This window comes from Chiloscyllium plagiosum, unplaced genomic scaffold, assembly GCF_037043375.1.
Source record: "Chiloscyllium plagiosum isolate Xiang-an unplaced genomic scaffold, Cpla_swu_hap1 HiC_scaffold_47, whole genome shotgun sequence".
NCBI lineage: Eukaryota > Metazoa > Chordata > Chondrichthyes > Orectolobiformes > Hemiscylliidae > Chiloscyllium > Chiloscyllium plagiosum.
The window spans coordinates 14,644,040-14,663,890 of record NW_028270185.1 but is presented as its reverse complement, the minus strand read 5'-3'; the positions used below and the strand labels follow the sequence as shown (position 1 = coordinate 14,663,890).

The following is a 19,851-nucleotide window of genomic DNA, read 5'->3' as shown; positions in this document are numbered from 1 at the left end:
ACCGTTTTTCTGCATTATCCTCATATCCCATTATGTTATGAATAACTAGAAATCTATTGATCTCTGTCTTAAACATTGTCAATGACTGAGATTTGAGGGCCCTCCACGATATCGAATTCCAAATTTCACATGAAGAAATTCCTCTTGTGGCTATCCAGGATCACACAGCTGTTCACAACTTCCCACATGCTGCAGTTCTGCACACCACTTGTACTGTCATTCCTTTATCACTTAAAAATGTACAAGTGTTTAAAGATTTTAGTCTTTTAACTAATTACTTGATCTGATTAAGTGGTGATTAATTTTTACTTGTAACTTGAAAAAGCCATCTCCCTTCCCTTTGTACTGTATTCAGAATTGCACTAATTTTCCATCTTCCACCTTTTATTGGCAATGTTTTGCACTTATAACCACTCAGTGTGTCAGTAGATTTTCAGTCCCACAGCATTAAAGTTTAACCTTTTCAATGTTGGATAAGAATAATGTGAGTAATACTGAACAAAAAGCCTGTAAAGTTCATATTTAAAAACCATGGCTTGTTTTAAAAAGAAAATAGGTCTGTTTTTGCTTGTGATTGATTCACTTACCCAGGGTATAAGAGATCATATTTTGAAACGTATTTTTCCAAAATGAGGCAGCCTAATCTGGCTACTGGATGTTTAAAAGGAGAAAAACAAGGCATTTCCAGTAAATTATTTGTGGGCGCAGCAGCTTTAATAAATGCATAATAGAGCAATGAAATTCACCACAGGAAAAGTTACCATGAATTTGGGTATTACACTGACCCTCAGGTTTTAGGAAAAGTTGGGTCGGCATATATGTCACTCCTGCAAACGAAATTGTTTTCAAGATACTACTTGTACTCTAGGATTTACTGCAAGATAAATAAAAGTACACCTAACTAATGACAACTGCACACATATAACAAATATAATGCATGGAATTTGCCGATTTTCTTCAATTACCAGTCGGTTCTGATGTAACGCAATAGTTCCACTCTCGTGTAATCTCATGTTATTAGAAAATCGTGCAATAGCCATGCCATTTAAACTAATGGGGCTGGAATTGCGTTATAGCCAATACGCATTCGACAAATAACAGTCTAAATTCTTCAATCGCGTTAAAACCAATTTGCGTCGAAGAAACACGCATTATAGCAGAACAGATTGTATTTCACTCCAGTGCCACGATTTACCTTTATACTTTTCAAAGTAAATTAACAGCTATTGCAATAGCTTATTCAGTGAGATGAGTAGTAACAACTGTACAAGTAAAGACTTATCTGGTGGGCCAATGTTGCTGGCCTATTGTCCTATACATTGCTAAAACATCATTTTTCAATGCTGGCTGACTTAAATCTTCTCGATATTGGTAACACAGCAAGCTCAGTTTGTTGATGTAAAAAAGTCTAAATCTGTTTGAATAAAAAACCTTTTGCGGTTGATTTCTTGAAGATATTTTGGTTGCTGGCTACAACCAGTATTAGAACCTTTTGATAAGGCATACAACTTAACAGTTGGATTTTGCCTTTTGTTTTTCTTTGCCAGTAAAGGTCTGTTTTTATGTTCTGTAATGAAGAGGTGACTTATCTGGGATTGGAATGCACTGGGCTGCCTCTCAATCTCTTCGGCAGCTTCAAGAGGAGCTTACTGTTTGTAAGCACAAGAAAGCTCTCCAGTCTTAGAAACCCTTTATATGGCAGTAAGCCTCCAGGGCTGAAAACACAACATACAACAACCAAAGGCTTACAAACATGATGCAGGTCAGAATCTTGCCACGCCGTGTACCTCCAAGCTCACCGCCTATGTGTGACCGTCTTCTGTACAGGAGTACACTGATGACAACAAAGGCAAAGATGGTAAAAAGTGTGACTGAAAAGGCCAGTGCGCCAGGATCTACTTTAAACTCTTTCCCCTGAGCAGCCCAGTAGATGGCAGCAACAGACCAAGCGACTCCAATACCCAGGAACACATTTACAGCATTGCTTCCTGTCACATTCCCAATGGATGCATCTGCATATTGGTCTTGTAATGCTGCGACTTTGCTGGCAAATGTATCTGGAAAAATACCAAAGAGATATCTCCATTATATTCATTGCATTTCAGTTATTACATTCACATCTACTTCCAGGAAAATACAGATGGATAATGTCTCCATGTACACTACTGTATATTGTAAGCACTTCACAGTTAAGTATTTTGAAGTGTGATCACTGTTGTAGTTTAGGAAAACATAGCAGCCAGTTTCCAAAATGGTCTGGATTTTATGCGAAGCAGCAATCACCATCAGATTGCCACTCTACTACTATGCAGTTCTGATTAGGTCTCCAAATGCTGGTTTCCACAGAAATGTAGAGCATACAGTCCCAAGAAGAGAGCGCTACCAGAGTGAGGTAGGGTTGGCAGAGAGATGAGCTGCATCCCTTTTTACAGCACTAGTTGCAGTAAAGTAGGTGTACATGTCCAGTGTGAATGGGGTAATGGACTTGAGTAAACTGAATAGATCGTAGCCTCTGGTGATAGATAGTTGAGTCAGGCAGGGTTGTCAGGTTGAGGACCAGAGTCTAGATTAGAGTGGTGCTGGAAAAGCACAGCAGGTCAGGCAGCATCCGAGAAGCATCAGGAATAGAGTAGTCAAGTCACTTTTGAAGAAGTCATATCAGACTGGAAACATGTAAAAGAAAAATCCTCATCACCCCATTTCCCCTTACAAAATCCTTTTGTTTAGCTGTCCACAGATCTGCCAGACCACATGAGTTTTTCCTGCACTTTGTCTTTATTTCAGATCGCCCCAATTCTTTGCTTTTAATTTGATTAAGGATGGGGATTTGAGAAAGTCATCGAGGGAATCAGTGTGATTGCTTTGGGAGGTCAGTTCTAACCAAGGAATTAAACTAGAATTATTGTCTTAAGATTTCCTCATGACCAACCCAGCTAGGTACTCTGAAGCTTCCAATCTATCTCAGAATTGGAGATGTTTTGGGAAGGCCCTGAGGAGCAAGGAAGTTGCCCATCTAAAGTTCAGATTTCCTAGACAATCCCAATATTCCTATGCCTGGGATCATCTAGGAGCAGCTACCTACCGAGGAAACATGGGAGATGCGCTGGACTTCAGGTGAAACTGAAATATCGGAGGTTCAAGTACCCCCCTCCCCAGCATACATCCAAGGCCAAACATCCAAGCCATTGAAAACAAAATGGATGAATTTAAAACTATACTCACCTTCCAAAGGGAATTGAGGGACTGCTATGAGCTATATTTTACAGAGACTGCTTATTTTTGCTACACATGACTGTGCCTTACAACTTAAGGGTTTCCCAGTTTAACAAATGGATTGCTGAGCAACCTCGAGCAAGGCAAAGGGCAGTAGAGTCTGTCTCCTAATCAACACCTCCTGCTGCTGAGACATGACGACCCTGGCAAGTTACTCCTCCCCAGACTTAGAATACCTTACAGTAAAGTACCTGCTGCAGAAGTTCACCTCTGCTATCCTGACAGGAGTCTGCATCCCACCCCATGCGGAAGTGAACAGTGCACTTGATGAAGTACACAACACCACAACAAAAAGAGTCAGAATACCCCGAAGCCTTGTTCATCGTAGCTGTTGACTTTAACAAGGCCAACCTCAAGAATGTGCTACTAAAATATCAACATGTCTCTTGTCCCACCAGAGGTCCAAACATCCTTGATCATTGTTACACAACCATTGCTATCCAACCATTCAAAGATGCCTATTGCTCCATTCCCCCATCTGCATTTTAGAAAATCAGATCACAATGCTGTGCTGCTCCTCCTGGCTTACAAGCAGAAATTGAACCATGAGTCTGAGGCAATGTAAGGGCTTCTACATGACTGCTTAGAGTTGGTGCACTGGTCCATGCACAAGAACTCAGTGCCTAACCTAAATAAGTATGCCAATACCATTACAGACTCCATTAATAGGTGTGAAGAAGAATGTATGCCAAAAACATTCATTTGAATGTTCCCTAACTGGGAACCATGGATAGATAGGGGGATTCACTCTCTACCGAAGTCCAGATCTGAGGCACGCAAGTTCAGCAACCCTGACTTATACAGGAAATTCAGGTATGACCTATATAAAGGCCATCAGACATGCCAAGAGGCAATACCAAGTTAAGCTTGAGACGCAGACAAACCACACAAACACCTGTCATTTGTGGCAGGGCTTTCACGACATAACAGGCTACAAAATGAAATCAAACAATTGCAGGCAACAGAACATCCCTACCGAGTGAGCTCAATGAATTCTCTGCTCGCTTTGAACAGAAGGTCAGTGAAACAATGTCAACTTATCCCAAGAGCCTGGATCCGTCTGTACCCTCGGTCACTGCCAAAGCCGTTAGATTGGCCTTTTTGAGAGTGAACCCATGGAAAGCAATAGGCGCCAGATGGAGTCCCAAGCCTTACGCGCAGATCTTGTGCGGACCAGCTGCAGGAGTATTCACAGGCATCTTTAGTCTCTCTTTACCACAATCTGAAGTCCCCACCTGCGTCAAGAAGACCACCATCATCCCAGTGCCAAAGAAAAATCATGCAAAATGCCTCAATGACAACCACTTGGTGGCTCTGACCTCCATAATTATGAATTGTTTTGAGAGGTTAATCATGGCTAACATCAACGGCAGCCTCCCAAATTGCTGTGATTCTTTGCAATTTGCCTACTGGCACAAAAAGTCCACAAGCAGATGCCATCTCCTGGCCTTACAGTCATCCCTGGAACATCTGGATAACAAGGATACTTACATCAAGCTCCAACCTATTGACTATAGTTCAGTCTTCAACACCATAATTCCAAACAAACTCATCTCTAAACTATGTAACCTAGATCTTGGCTTCCCTCTCTGTAACTGGCTCATTAACCACCTGACCCACAGACCACAGTTAGTAAGAATAGGCAACAACACCTCTTCCACCATTATACTCAACGTTCATGCCCTGCAAAGCTGCACACTCAGCACCTAATATACTCCTTTTACACTCACGACTGCATGGCCAAATCTCCCCACTCCAGCCCCATTTAGAAGTTCACTGATGACACCATTGTTGTAGGTCAGATTTCAAACAAATGAGACACAATGCAGGAAAGGGATTGAGCACTTAGTGGCATGGTGTAAAGACAACAATCTCTCCATCAAAGTCAGCAAAATGAAGGAGCTGGTCAGTGACGTCAGGAAGCAGAGTGGAGGGCACGCCCCCGTCTGCATCAGTGGTGCTGAGGTGGAGGTGGTCAAGACCATCAAATGCCTGGGATTGATGATCACCAACAATCTGTTCTCATCCACCCATGTTGACAGGACAGTCAAGAAACCGGTCACAACAATGCCTCTACTTCCTCAGGAGGCTCAGGAAATCCAGCATATCCACAAGGGCTCTTAACAGTTTTTATAGATGCACCATAGAAATCATCCTACCTGGATGCATCACAGCATGGTATGGCAACTGCTCTTTTGAAGACTGCAAGAAACTACACAGATTCATGAACACAACCCAGTCCATCACACAAATAAGCCATTAACTCCATCTATACTTCCGGCTGCCTTGGGAAAGAAACTAACATAATCAAAGAACCCTTCCACCCCAGTTATACTCTCTTCCATCAGCCAGAAGATACAAAAGTTTGAATACACATACAAATAGATTCAAGAACAGCTTCTTCTCCACTTTTGTACAAACTTCTCATATGTTAATGCTGATCTCTCTCTTTCTCTGCACCTTATCTGCAGCTGGTATTCTGCACTCTGTTCTGCTACCCTGATGCACTTTGTAAGGTACAATCTGCCTGTAAATCATGCAAAACACTTTTCACTGTATCTTGGTACATGTGATAACAATAATCAATCAATCAATCAATCAATCGAGGTATGTAGATTGGGACTGCTGGGGATGGGGTCCCGATGTGCATCTTGAGTCATACCTCCTGCCTTCAATGATCTTGAGACTGAAAGTCCTCAGCCAATGTGATATGCCCTCAGGTTGTAAAAGATGCTAAGTAAGTGCAAGTTCTTTAATTTCTTATGTGAATAAAGCTGCAGGTTACAATATATGGCTGTAGAAAAGCAACTGATATTGGCTGCTGAAGTACAGCTATATGGTCACTGATGTTTCTGCTGCTGTGATTAGATAATCTAACACAAGCTTGGCCAATAAGTGTCCTGTAGGCCACAATCTGGCCCACCAATGAGTCCTATCCTGCCCAGGAGCCATGGGCTGTGCAAGCATACATAGTTTCATTCAGCCTGAGGTCTATCCAGCAGGAGCAATGGCCACAGAAGTGAGTCTGCTGTGGGGACAGGCAAGAGACAGCAAGGGATGAGTTGTGTCTGTTGTTCGGATGCAAGGAAAGTCTCTGAGTCAGGCGATGAGTCAGGTGTACAGCACATGTGTTAGATCCCTAAACACAGCAGTCAAGATAACAGAGTGGCTTCTAAATCCACACAGCCACAAGAGAGGGAGGAGGGAAAGGGGGAATGTATGAGGGAGGGAGAGTGGAATGCAGAGAGATGGAGGAAGAATGTGAATGTGTTGGAGGGAGTAAGAATATGAGTATATCGTGGGACTAAGGAAGAAGGTGTGTATGAGAGAGGAGGAGAAGACTGAGTGTTTAAACTCAGAGTGAGCCAGACACGCACCCACCCTTCCCCTATTTCCTGAACATCTATTCACAGATTAAGCTGAGAGAGGGGAAATGCTACCGGTTTTCAATCCCCACTTTAGTATGAATTCTTCCAAGCTCAGCTCTGAATGTTGCTCACAAAAGTGAACGCAAGGTCAGTGTGGTTAAACCCAACTCTTTAGTTTGACCTTGGTCCCCAGCTGGTAATAAGGACCTTGAGGTGAATCTGCATTTCTCTAGCTCTGTGTCTTAATAGAAAGGGCAAACAAAAAATTACTAATTAGCTCTGCTTCTTGTTGATTTTTAATGGTCAGTTTTGTTAATTCCTCATTTACTTAAATTATCAATTTATTGATTTGGAATTGTACTTTTTTCTGAAATTCAAATTTACTATGTGCCAAAGCTTTTTGCCCAAGAAAAGAACTCACGGTACAGATGGTAAGTGTATTAGCATGCATTGAGGATTGGATAAAATGCAGAAGATGGATCAGTTTTTAGGTTGTAAAAATCAGTCATAGAGGCTTAATTATTTACTGTAAATATTAATAACTTGGAGGAGGGAACAGAGTGTAATGTATCCAAATTTTTTGTTGATACAAAAATAAGTGAGGGCATGTTATGATGAGAACATAAATAATCTGCAAGGAGAGAAAGTGAGACTGAGTGAATGGGCAAAGAAATGGTAGAGGAAATTTAAGTATGAGTACATGCACTTTAGTAGGAAGAATCAAAAGGTGGGCTGTTATTTTTTAGATTTAGATTAGATTCCCTACAGTGTGGAAACAGGCCATTTGACCCAAAAAGTCCACACTGACCCTCCGAAGAGTAACCCACCCAGACCCATTCCCCTACCCTATAACCCTACATTTACCCCTGACTAATGGACCTAACACTAAGGAGAGAAATTCCCCCAAAAAAATGCAGCACAAAAGGATCTGTTTTTGTGCATGAAACATAAAGTTAGAATATAGATGCAGCAAGTCATTAAGAAGACAGTGAATTTTGGCAATAATTGCTGGCAGGTTGGAGTTTACAAACAGAGTAGTTGTGTTTCAACTGTACAGAGTGTTGGTGATGCCATATCTGGACTACTGTGTGCAGTTTTGATCACTGTAATTGAAAAAATATATACTGACATTATAGGCAGTTCAGAAGAAATTAACTAGGCTGATTCTTAAGATATAAAGTGGTTGATTTATCAAAAATGACATAAGGTTAAGCCTTTATTCATTAGAGTTTTAAAGAATGAGGGGTGATCTTATTGAAACATTCAAGATTCTGAGGGGGTCTGACAGGGTAGATTTTGAGAAAATATATCCACGAGTAGGGAAACCTTGAATTAGGGAACACAATTACAGAATAAAGGGACACTATTTTAAAACTGAGAGACAAAGGAATATCTTCTCCCATATGACAGTGAATGTCTGGAATTCTCTACCTCAGAGTTATGGAGGTTAGATCACTGAATTTATTTAAACAGGAGAAGATAGATGTTTGAAATGTCAAGGAATTGATGTCTATGCTGAGCTGGTACAAAAGAATAGGTGAGACCTGGGGCAGGTCAACTATGATCCTGTTGAATAATGGGCAAGTATGAGGGACCAAATGGCCTACTTCTCTTCCTGGCGTTATCTTTCTGAAATTTGCTCACCAGACCCCTCAGTGAGGGAAAAATGAGATGTGAGGGCCATAGGCATATAATTTAAGAGCACACCTTGGCACCTCACGTTCACATCTATGCACAGTGGGCCCAACTGGTTTCAAGAGTTGAAAAAAACGTTTTAGGTTCAAACTGTTGCCATTTGAACAGGAGAAACAGCTAACAAAGATATTAGTCTGATCTTTGAAAGATGCCTATAGCCTGGGTTCCATCTTGCAGCTTCTTCATATTTTCTTCATGCATACAAAGGCCTGAAATGTGTTGTTTTTTCTCAAGGCAGAAATGCACAGCAAACCCAAATATTAACTGCTGGGATGATTTGACACAAAATAATTTAAGTGTTTTAAGGATGTACTGAGTGCCATGCTTATCTGAGTTGGTGACTTGGTATTTCAAACTGTAATTTGACTTTGTCTTAACCAGTTAAGTTCTTCCTCAGCTGTGTTCAGGTCCCACTGGGCTCTGTAGAGCATTTAATCTGTAGTTTGTTTTTCCGCAAGCCTACTAATTTTGGTGTTTTGTTTTTAAAGGAGAATATTGTATAATATATTCTTGCTTTTCATTGCATAAAAAAGCAATTCTAGTACTTTGTTTTTGGGTTTTTCTCCTGGCTACATTTTCCAACTCTTTTCTGTATCGGCCCTTAGGCTGCTCTCTTTTTATTTGCAGATGCTGAGATTAAAATATCATCCAACTCATTCACGATAGTCCATTAGTCTACTATATGGGGAATTGATCAAACATCTTACGCCTGCTGCAGCTAAGAACCACCATGGGCAAAACTTTTAGGTTCCATGGTGACAGAAGTGTTCTTTCATATTGTCAGCCGGTGTGTAGGTCCCTTCAGTCCATCTTGCAATTTTTCCTAGAGGTGGGATGGGAAGGTGGCAGTCTTCCCCATTCACAAGCAGTGATTCAACTAGTTAAAGGCCAGTTAAATTCTACCAACTAATGGACACCAGCACCACTTCAGTTCCTTCATCCCTTTCCTTGCGCTTCAACCCATCTGTTTAACCAATTTCACCCTTTGATGACAATGCCAGGAATTCATGATAATTCCATGCTTTATCCTCAGCTTCATTCCACATCCCATGTGTCCCACATCAATTTTACAGCTTGGCATAATGCTGAGCTTTTCTTCATTCACCTCTGCCCACTTACTTCATCCAGAGATTTCTCCCTGGTGATTAACAGATCCTTTCATTCTTCCTTTCATTTGGACGACTTCTTCCAACATCTTACTCTCTCTATATGCTTACAACAACAACTGGGATGACATCAAATGTTGCAATTTTTCTGCGCCCTTCACTCATTCTAGTCTATCTCCCTCTGAACTTGCTTCAGTCTGTTCTCTCAAAAACCAACTCTAACATCACTAATGAACCCGCTGAAAGCATGGGGCTGATGTTGACTGTTGTACTGGACTCTATCTAGCACAGGCCAACTGCCAAATCTCCATCACTTCCTCCTGGCTGTCCCTGGACCATGACCCTTCTACCAAATATCAGGTCATCGTATCCAGGACTGTCCCTGATCTTATCTACTCTGAAGATCTTCCTTCTACAGCTTCCAGCCTTATGGATCCCCAACCAGGCAACTTCTAACTCTTGCCCAAAATCAATAAGTAGACTGTCCTCACCAGTCCATTGTTTCAACCCATTTGTGCCTATTAATCTCTCAAAGATTTATTTTCTACCCTTGCCCAACCTCTTCCCACCTACATGTGTGATTCTTATGGTCCACATGATTTCTTGAAAAAAATTCATTGATGGAATGTGGGTATTAATGTCTGGGTCAGCATTTACTGCCCATCCCTAGATGCACTTGAGCAGATGCTGGTCAGGGGAGCTGCCTTTTTGAACCGTTACATGTAAGACATGAGTAATATCCCAGCAATTAAGGAGAGTCGGGGGCAGAGTTATATCCCAACAATTAAGGAGAGTCGGGGGCGGAGTTGAGTATGGGTAATCATTACAAAAGAGAAAGTGCTAGAAAATAGACAATAGGTGCAGGAGTAGGCTATTCGGCCTTCAAGCCAGCACCACCATTCATTCTGATCATGGCTGATCATCCACAATCAGTATCCTGTTCCTGCCTTATCCCATAATCCTTGATTCCATTGTCTTTAAGAGCTCTATCCATCTCTTTCTTGAAAGTGACCAGAGACTTGGCCTCCACTGCCTTCAGGGGCAGAGCATTCCATACCTCCATCAATCTCTGGGTGAAGAGGTTTCTCCTCAACTCTGTTCTAGATGGCCTACCACTTATTTTTAAACTGTGTCCTCTGGTTCTGGACTCATCCATCAACGGAAACATATTTCCTACCTCCAGAGTGTCCAATCCTTTAATAATCTTATATATCTCAATCACATCCCCTCTCGTCCTTCTAAACTCAAGTGTACACAAGCCCAGTCGCTCCAATTTTTCAACATGTGATAGTCCAGCCGTTCCGGGAATTGACCTTGTAAATCTACACTGTATTCCCTCAATAGCCAGAATGTCCTTCCTCAAATTTGAGACCAAAACTGCACACAATACTCCAGGTGTGGTCTCACCAGAGCCCTGTACAGCGACAGGAGGACCTCTTGCTCCTATGCTCAATTCCTCTTGTTATGAAGGCCAGTATGCCATTAGCTTTCTTCACTGCCTGCTGTACCTGCATGTTTGCTTTCATTGACTGATGAGCTGAAAAATGTGTTGTTGGAAAAGCGCAGCAAGTCAAGCAGCATTCAAGAAGCAGGAGAATAGACGTTTCGGGCATAAGCCCTTCTTCAGGAATGAGGAGGGTGTGCCAAGCAGGCTAAGATAAAAGGTTGGGAGGAGGGACTTGGGAGAGGGGCGTTGGGAATGCGATTGGTGGAAGGAGGTTAAGGTGAGGGTGATAGGCCGGAGAGGGGGTGGGGGCGAAGAGATCGGCAAGAAGATTGCAGGTCAAGAAGGCAGTGCTGAGTCCGAGGGTTGGGACTGAGATAAGGTGGGGGGAGGGGAAATGAGGAAGCTGGAGAAATCTGCATTCATCCCTTGTGGTTGGAGGGTTCCTAAGCAGAAGATGAGGCGCTCTTCCTCCAGGCGTCGTGTTGCCATGGTCTGGCAGTGGAGGAGGTCAAGGACCTGCATGTCCTTGGCGGAGTGGGCGGGGGAGTTAAAGTGTTCAGCCACAGGGCGGTTGGGTTGGTTGGTGCAGGTGTCTCAGAGGTGTTCCCTGAAACGTTCCACAAGTAGGACTATCACCCTCACCTTAACCTCTTTCCACCTATTGCATTCCCAACACCCCTCCCCCAAGTTCCTCCTCCCTACCTTTTATCTTAGCCTGCTTGGCACACCCTCCTCATTCCTGAAGAAGGGCTTATGCCCGAAACATCGATTCTCCTGCTCCTTGGATGCTGCCTGACCTGCTGCGCTTTTCCAGCAACACATTTTTCAGCTCTGATCTCCAGCATCTATAGTCCTCACTTTCTCCTTCATTTACTGATGTACAGGAACACCTAGATCTAGTTGTACTTCCCCTTTACCTAACTTGACTCCATTTAGGTAGTAATCTGCCTTCCTGTTCTTGCCACCAAAGTGGATAACCGCCCATTTATCCACATTAAACTGCAACTGCCATGCATCTGTCTACTCGCCTAGTGTGTCCAAGTCACCCTGTATTCTCATAACATCCTCCTCACATTTCACCCTTCCACCCGGCTTTGTGTCATCAGCAAACTTGCTAATATTACTTCTAAAACCTTCATCTATATCATTAATGTATATTGTAAACAGCTGCAGTCCCAGCACCAAACCTTATGGTACCCCAATGGTCACTGCCTGCCATTCCGAAAGGGATCTGTTTATCACTACTGGTTGCTTCCTGTCAGCCAGCCAATTTTTAATCTAAGTCAGTATTTTGCATCCATTACCACGTTCCCTAATTTTGCACACTAACTCCTATGTGAGACTTTAGCAAAAGCTTTCTGAAAGTCCAGGTACACTTCATCCACTGGGTGTTCCTTGTCCATCCGCAAAGTTACATCCTCAAAAAAATTCAAGAAGCTTAGTCAAGCACGATTTCCCCTTCGTAAATCCTTGCTGACTCTGACCTATCCTGTTACTGCTATCCAAATGAGTCGTAATTTCATCTTTTATAATTGACTCCAGCATCTTTCCAACCACTGACGTCAGGCTAACTGGTCTATAATTCCCTGTTTTCTCTCTCCCTCCTTTCTTGAAAAGTGGGACAAAATTAGCCACCTAGGTAAAAACAATGACTGCAGATGCTGGAAACCAGATTCTGGAGTAGAGTGGTGCTGGAAAAGCACAACAGTTCAGGCAGCATCCAAGGAGCAGGAAAATCGACGTTTCGGGCAAAAGCCCTTCATCAGGAATACAGGCAGAGTGCCTGAAGGGTGGAGAGATAAATGAAAGGTGGGTGGGGGTGGGGAGAAAGTAGCATAGAGTACAATAGGTGAGTGGGGGTGGGGATGAAGGTGATAGGTCAGAGAGGAGGGTGGAGTGGATAGGTGGAAAAGAAGATAGGCCGGTAGGACAGGTCATGGGGACGGTGCTGAGCTGGAAGTTTGGAACTGGGGTGAGGTGGGAGAAGGGGAATTGAGGAAACTGGTGAAGTCCACATTGATGCCCTGCGGTTAAAGTGTTCCGAGGCAGAAGATGAAGCATTCTTCCTCCAGGCATCGGGTGGTGAGGGAGTGGCGGTGAAGGAGGCCCAGGACCTCCATGTCCTCAGCTGAGTGGGAGGGGGAGTTGAAATGTTGGGCCACAGGGCGGTGTGGTTGATTGGTGCGGGTGTCCCAGAGATGTTTCCTAAAGTGCTCTGCTAGGAGGCATCCAGTCTCCCCAATGTAGAGGAGATCGCATCGGAAGCAACAGATGTGGAAGGCTCCTTTAGGGCCTTGGATGGAGGTGAGGGAGGAGGTGTGGGCGCAGGTTTTGTAATTCCTGCAGTGGCAGGGGAAGGTGCCAGGACGGGAGGGTGGGTTGTAGGGGGGCATGGACCTGACCAGGTAGTCACTGAGGGAACGGTCTTTGCGGAAGGCGGAAAGGGGTGGGGAGGGAAATGTCTCCTTGGTGGTGGGGTCCGTTTGGAGGTGGCGGAAATGTCAGCGGATAATTTGGTTTGTGCGAAGGTTGTTCGGGTGGAAGGTGAGGACCGGAGTATTCTGTCCTTGTTATCCTCCAATCCACAGGAGCTGTTCGTGAATCTATAGAACATTGGAAAATGATTACCAATGCATCCACAATTTCTAGAGCCACCTTCTTAAGTACCCTGGGATGCAGACCATCAGGTCCTGGGATCTTATCAACCTTCAGACCTAACAGTCTATTCAACACCATTTCCTGCCTAATATAAATTACCTTCAGTTCATCCATTACCCTAGGACCTTCAGCCACGATTACATCTGGGAGACTGCTTGTGTCTTCGCCAGTGAAGATATCCAAAGTACCTATTCAACTCTTTTGCCATTTCCTTGTTCCCCATAGCAAATTCACCTCTTTCTGTCTTCAAGTGCCCAATTTTAGTCTTAACCATTTTTGTTTCTTTTCACATACCTAAAAGAGCTTTTATTATTCTCCTTTATAATTTTGGCCAGTTTGCCTTTGTTCCTCATTTTTTCTCTGCTTATTGCCTTTGTGGTTAAAAGCTAAAAGGTCTAAAAATCGATAAATCTCCTGTCCCCGATGGGCTACCTCCTAGAGTTCTGAGGGAGGTGGCTGAGGAAATAGCGGAGGCACTGACTATGATCTTTCAAAAATCACTGGAGTCAGGAAAAGTCCCAGATGATTGGAAAATCGCTGTTGTAACCCCCTTGTTCAAGAAAGAATCAAGACAAAAAATGGAAAACTATAGGTCAATAAGCCTAACCTCGGTTGTAGGTAAAATTCTAGAATCCATCATTTAGGATGAGATTTCAAAATTCTTGGAAGTGCAGGGTCAGATTAGAACAAGTCTGCATGGATTCAGTAAGGGGAGGTCATGCCTGACAACCTGTTAGAATTCTCTGAAGAGTTAACAAGTAGGTTAGACCAGGGAAACCCAGTATTTGTTATCTAGATTTCCAAAAGGCCTTTGATAAGGTGCATCACGGGAGGCTGCTGAGTAATGTGAGGGTACATGATGTTCGAGGTGAGCTACTGGCATGGATTGGGGATTGGCTGTCTGACAGAAGGCAGAGAGTTGGGATAAAAGGTTCTTTTACAGAATGGCGAATGATGACAAGTGGTGTCCCGCAGGGTTCAGTGTTGGGGCTGCAACTGTTCATTTTTTATACTAATGATCTGGATGAAGGGATTGGGGCATTCTGACGAAATTCGCCGATGATACGAAGTTAGGTGGACAGGTAGGTAGTACTGACGAGGTGGGGAGGCTGCAGAAAGATTTAGACAGTTTAGGAGAATGGTCCAGGAAATGGCTGAAATTCAGCGTGAGCAAGTGCGAGCTCTTGCACTTTGGAAAAAAGAATGCAGACTATTTTGTAAACAGTGAGAAAATTCATAAAGTTAAAGTACAAAGATCTAGTAGTTCTCGTCCAGAATTCCCTAAAGGTTGATTTGCAAGTTGGGGCCTTGATTAAGAAAGCAAATGTAATGTCATCATTTATCTCAAGATGGTTGGAATATAAAAGCAGTGATGTGCTTCTGAGACTTTATAAAGTTCTGTTTAGGCCCCATTTGGAATACTGTGTCCAATTTTGGGCCCCACACCTTAGGAAGTACATACTGGCACTGCAGCGTGTCCAGCGGAGAGTCACAGGGATGGTCCCTGGAATGGTAGGCCTAATATATGATGAATGGCTGAGGATCCTGGGATTGTATTCATCAGAGTTTATAAGGTTGACGGGAGATCTGTTAGAAACTTACAGGATAATACATGGCTTAGAAAGGGTGGGCGGTGGGAAGTTGTTTCCGTCAGGCAGGAAGACTAGGACCTATGGGCACAGCCCTAGTATTAGAGGGGGTCAATTTAGAACAGAAATGAGAAGACATATCTTCAGCCAGAGAATGGTGGGCCTGTGGAATTCATTGCCACGGAGCGCAGTGGAGGCCAGGACATTGGCTTCAAGGCAAAGACTGATAAATTCTTGATCTCACAAGGAATTAAGAGCTACAGGGAGAGTGCGGCTAAGTGTAATTGGAACGCCCATCAGCCATGATTAAATGGCGGAGTGGACTTGATGGGCCTTCCTTCCACTCCTATGTCTTATGGTCATATGTAGGTTCATCTACAACATATTAGTGAGAAGAGTTCCAGGAGTTTGAGCCAGCAAAACAACAGTGAAGGCAGAATATTTCCAAGTCAAGATGGTGAATGGCTGAAAGACAACTTGCCAGTGGTGATGTTCCTGTGTATGATCAGCCTATGTCCTAGATGATAGTTGTCAAAGTTTTTGAAGGTGCTGTCTAACGAGCCTTGGTGAATTTCTTTCACTGTAATTACCACATTCACTATTCATGATCTGGTCTTCTCTGCATTAGGTAAATCAAATGCAGATTGGGTGACCACCTTCCACAGCACATCCTCCAAGTCTACAAATACCATGGCCCATGCTTTCTGTTGCTTGTCATTTCAAATACCCATTTTGTTTTCGCCCCCCACCCCCCGTCTCAGAACTTCTCTGTCCTCACCCTCTGCATTATTCCAACAAAGCTCGAAGAAAGCTGAAGGAACAGTACCTATTTTTCAACCTGACATTCTACCACCTTCAGGACTAAACACTGAGTTCAACATTTCTAGATGATAAACTCCGCTTCTATCTTGTTTGTTTTTGTTTAATGAGCCTTTGCATTCAGATGGTTGCTAAGCAGCCATTTACACCTCAGCTGGACACTTTTTTGTCTTTACTATGCCCATTATCACTCTCTTTGAATTTTATATCTTGAAACCTTTTGCTATTTAGGGGACCAAAGTCTCCGAACCTCACTTGGATCCCCTTTTGTTCTTCTTGTTCCCTTCCCAAACCCCTCCCCAGCTTAAAACCCTTACATTCTATTTTTCTTCTGTTCTGATGAAAGGTCATCTTGACCTAAAACATTAACTCTGTTTCTCTTCATAGATGCTGCCTGACCTGCTGAGGACATTCAGCACTTTTTTGGTTCTGGTTCAGCTTTCAAGCAACTGCAATATCTTGCATTTGTCTGCTGTAGGAGCCTTCTGGATTATTCCTGCAAAGTATCAAGGTTGCCAGATAAATCAGAAACTGGCCAACTGACTGGAAGTGGTCTGACAGCAGAACAGGGAACCAGTACTCCAGGCAGGCTCAGAGTTCACTCACAACTACCTTTTTAAGAGCAGCAGCAGTATGCCACCTGGTATGGCGAAGAAGAGTCTAGTTATCTTATAAGAAAACCTTGGGCCTCTGTCTGTTGGAGTTTAGAGCAATGATGTAAGATTCAGAGGGAACTTGACAAGATAAACGCAGCTTAACAATATGTGGTCTCCTATTTAAGGCTGAAATGAGAATTTTTTTTCGCTTGGAGAGTTCATAGATCTGTGAAATTCGCTTTCCCAAAGGCAGAGGTAGACAGATTCTTGACAAACTAGGGAGTCAAAGGGTTTTAAGGAAGGCCGGTATGTGGAGTTGAGGCCATAATCAGATCAGCAATGAGATGATTGAATGGTGGATCAGGCATGAGGGGCATAATGGCCTCCACCTGCTCCTAATTCAGGTGTTTGTATTACAATGGTGACCCAACTACGAAGGCTTTTCATTACTGTTAAATTTTAAGGAGTTGGAAAGAGGGTCCTTCCATTTTGGGTCACTTTCTACCTCACTTACCTTGAAGCTGCTGCTCCTTCAGTATTGGAAGGTCTCCAGAAAATGCTTGCAGAAAACGTGAAGCCCATAAAATAAAAAGATAGTGGCAATTGGCTGTGACAAGGAACACGGTGGTGATGAAAGTTTTATTTAAGGCTTGAGGAATGTACATACTGCATTTCTGCAGGATTTGGCAATAGGACTTATTTTATCTCTGCCACTAAAAAGCAATGGAGGTAACACTTTCGTTCTTGGTTTTTAGTCTGTTTTTAAGCAATATTTCTCAAAAACTAATGGATGGATTAATAGGCAGATTATAATCTAAGAATAAAACTGATTCATTTTGAATAAAGGTGAAAAATTGCACAACAGGTTATAGTCCAACAGGTTTATTTGGAAGCACAAGCTTTCGAGGCGCTGCCTCTTCATCAGACGGTGGCTCTAAACCAGCATATCCCATCCTAAAGGATGCAAGGCTTAATCTAAGTTTGTTTAATATATCATTACAACTCCGTGGAAGTATAACCCTTTTGCTATAAATTCTGTGTCTTCTGGTCATGGTCCACAACCACCTGATGAAGAGGCACACCTCGAAAGCGAGTGCTTCCAAATACTTGGTCTATTACCTGTTGTTGTGTGATTTTTAACTTTGTCAATGCTAGTCCAACACCAGCATCTCCAAATTTTGATAAAGCTGGATAGACTGAAATTATTTTTAAGAATTTGTTAATGACGGAAGTGAGGGCAAATTGACTCTTAAATCTTGTTGTTTACTTCACAATGTTATGATCATCCCAGCTGCTATAGTATAATTTGTCACAGATATCAAAATGTAAGTAGAGGTTTAGCAGTATGAGAATTGGATTTGAATTAGCCTGAAGCAACCTTAGTGAAGTGGAAGTTCTGAGGAAAAAGGTATCTGTTTTGAATTTTGTAGTTGCAGTGCATCAACCAGGTAGGGAAATTCCTCAAAGTGTTGTGTAGTCACCTTTACCCCCATCTCCATTCACCTATTGCACTCTCAGCTATCCTCTCCCCAGCCCCACCCATTTATCTCTCCACCCCCGAGGCTCCCAGCCTCATTCCTGATGAAGGGCTTTTGCTCGAAACACTCGATTTTCCTGCTCCTTGGATGCTGCCTGACCTGCTATGTTTTTTCAGCATCACTCTAATCTTGACTCTAATCTCCAGCATCTGCAGTATCCACCTCTGCCTAATTGTAATTTTATGTTGAGTTCACACAGGATAGTAGAGGAATGCACTCTACTGAGTGTGCTCTTGTCATGATGACACCGACTTGGGTAAAATATCTATATTTGCAGATGATACAAAACTTGAGAGATATTGTCAACTGTGGGAAGGACAATTAGAAACTAAAAGAGGATATAAACAGGCTGGTAGCATTTGCAGACAAGTGACAGGTGGAATTCAACGCAGAGAAGTGTGAAGTAATCCATTTTGCTACAAAGAACAAGCAGAGACAATACCAAATGAAATATACAATTTTAACGTAGATGTAGGAGCAGAGATACCTGTGCAAGTCATCAGCAGACCAGGTTGAGGAAATGACTAAGGAAGAATACAGAATCCTATGTCTTATAGATAGGAGCATAATGTACAAAGGCAAGAAGTTGTGATAAACCTGAACATAAAAAGGTCCGGCCTCAACTGGAGTATTGTGTCCTGGAATCCATACATTAGGAAAGACATGAAGGCATTACAGAGGGTGCAGGTAAGAGTAATGGGAAGGGGTTCAGGAATAAGAAACTTAAGCAATTTGGATAGATTAGATAATCTGAGAATGGAGAAGAGAAGATTTGATTGAGGTGCTCAAAATCATGAGGGCTCCAGACAGAGTTTATGGGGAGAAACTGTTCCAGTGACAGAAGAATCACTATCAGAGAACACCAATTTATGGTGACTTGCAAAAGAAAAGGTTTATTTTTATTCAGTTGTAGAATATTACTGGTTAGGCCAGCATTTATTGCCCAACCCTAAATACCCAGCAGCAGTTAAGAGTCAACCATATCACTGTGATTCTGGTGTCACATTCGGGCCAGCTCAAATAAGGATAGCAGATTTCCTGATTCTCAGTAATGGTGGCCACAACTACTGTAATCAGTTGTCAAAAAAAACTGACTTAGATCATTAATGTCCTTTAGGGAAGGAAATCTACCATCCTTACTGAACCTGACCTACATGTGACTCCATAGAAATGCAGTTGATTCTTAACTGCCCTCTGAAATCGTCTCACTTAAGCCAGATTAATGGTATTTGGGGACGGGCAGCCACTGCTCACCTCCCCAGTGATCCTCATATCTCTTGAAATAAAATGGAAGAAAAATAAACACTTTGGGGTGCAATTCAGCTTGAATAAGATGCTTAATAACACACTGGTTTCATGTAATACTCACAGTTAATTGAGTATCAAGTATTGTGTATTGTTTGACATTGTTCCACATGGTAGACTGGTTAGTAAGGTTAGATCACATGGAATACAGGGCAGCTAGCCATGTGGATACAAAATTAGCTTGAAGGTAGGAGACAGAGGGTGGTGGTGGAGGGTTGCTTTTTGGATTGAAGGCCTGTTATCAGCAGTATGCCACAAGGATTGGTGCTGGGTCCACTGCTTTTTGTCATTTACATAAATGATTTGGATGTGAATATAGGAGGCATGGTTAGTATGTTTGCAGATGGCACCAAAATTCATGGTGTATTAGATAGCGAAGAAGGTTAAAATCAACTAGTAGAAAGTGAGGACTGCAGATGCTGGGGATCAGAGCTTAAAAATGTGTTGCTGGAAAAGT

The 19,851-nt window shown here is 42.7% G+C and overlaps 1 protein-coding gene across 4 annotated transcripts in view; it reads right to left on the bottom strand.

The window, feature by feature from the left end:
- Positions 1 to 381: 381 nt before the first annotated feature.
- The window catches only part of LOC122542869 (sodium/calcium exchanger 3-like), a 353,482-nt gene continuing 334,012 nt past the window's right edge, over positions 382 to 19,851 (bottom strand). For 3 of the 4 annotated variants that reach the window (XM_043680972.2, XM_043680975.2, XM_043680973.2), the window contains exon 8: positions 382 to 2,057. In XM_043680972.2, the coding sequence (XP_043536907.2) occupies positions 1,681 to 2,057 (377 nt within the window). In that variant the 3' untranslated portion in view covers positions 382 to 1,680. The remainder of the gene's footprint in view (positions 2,058 to 19,851) is intronic. The other variant, XM_087984038.1, reaches the window with a different exon arrangement.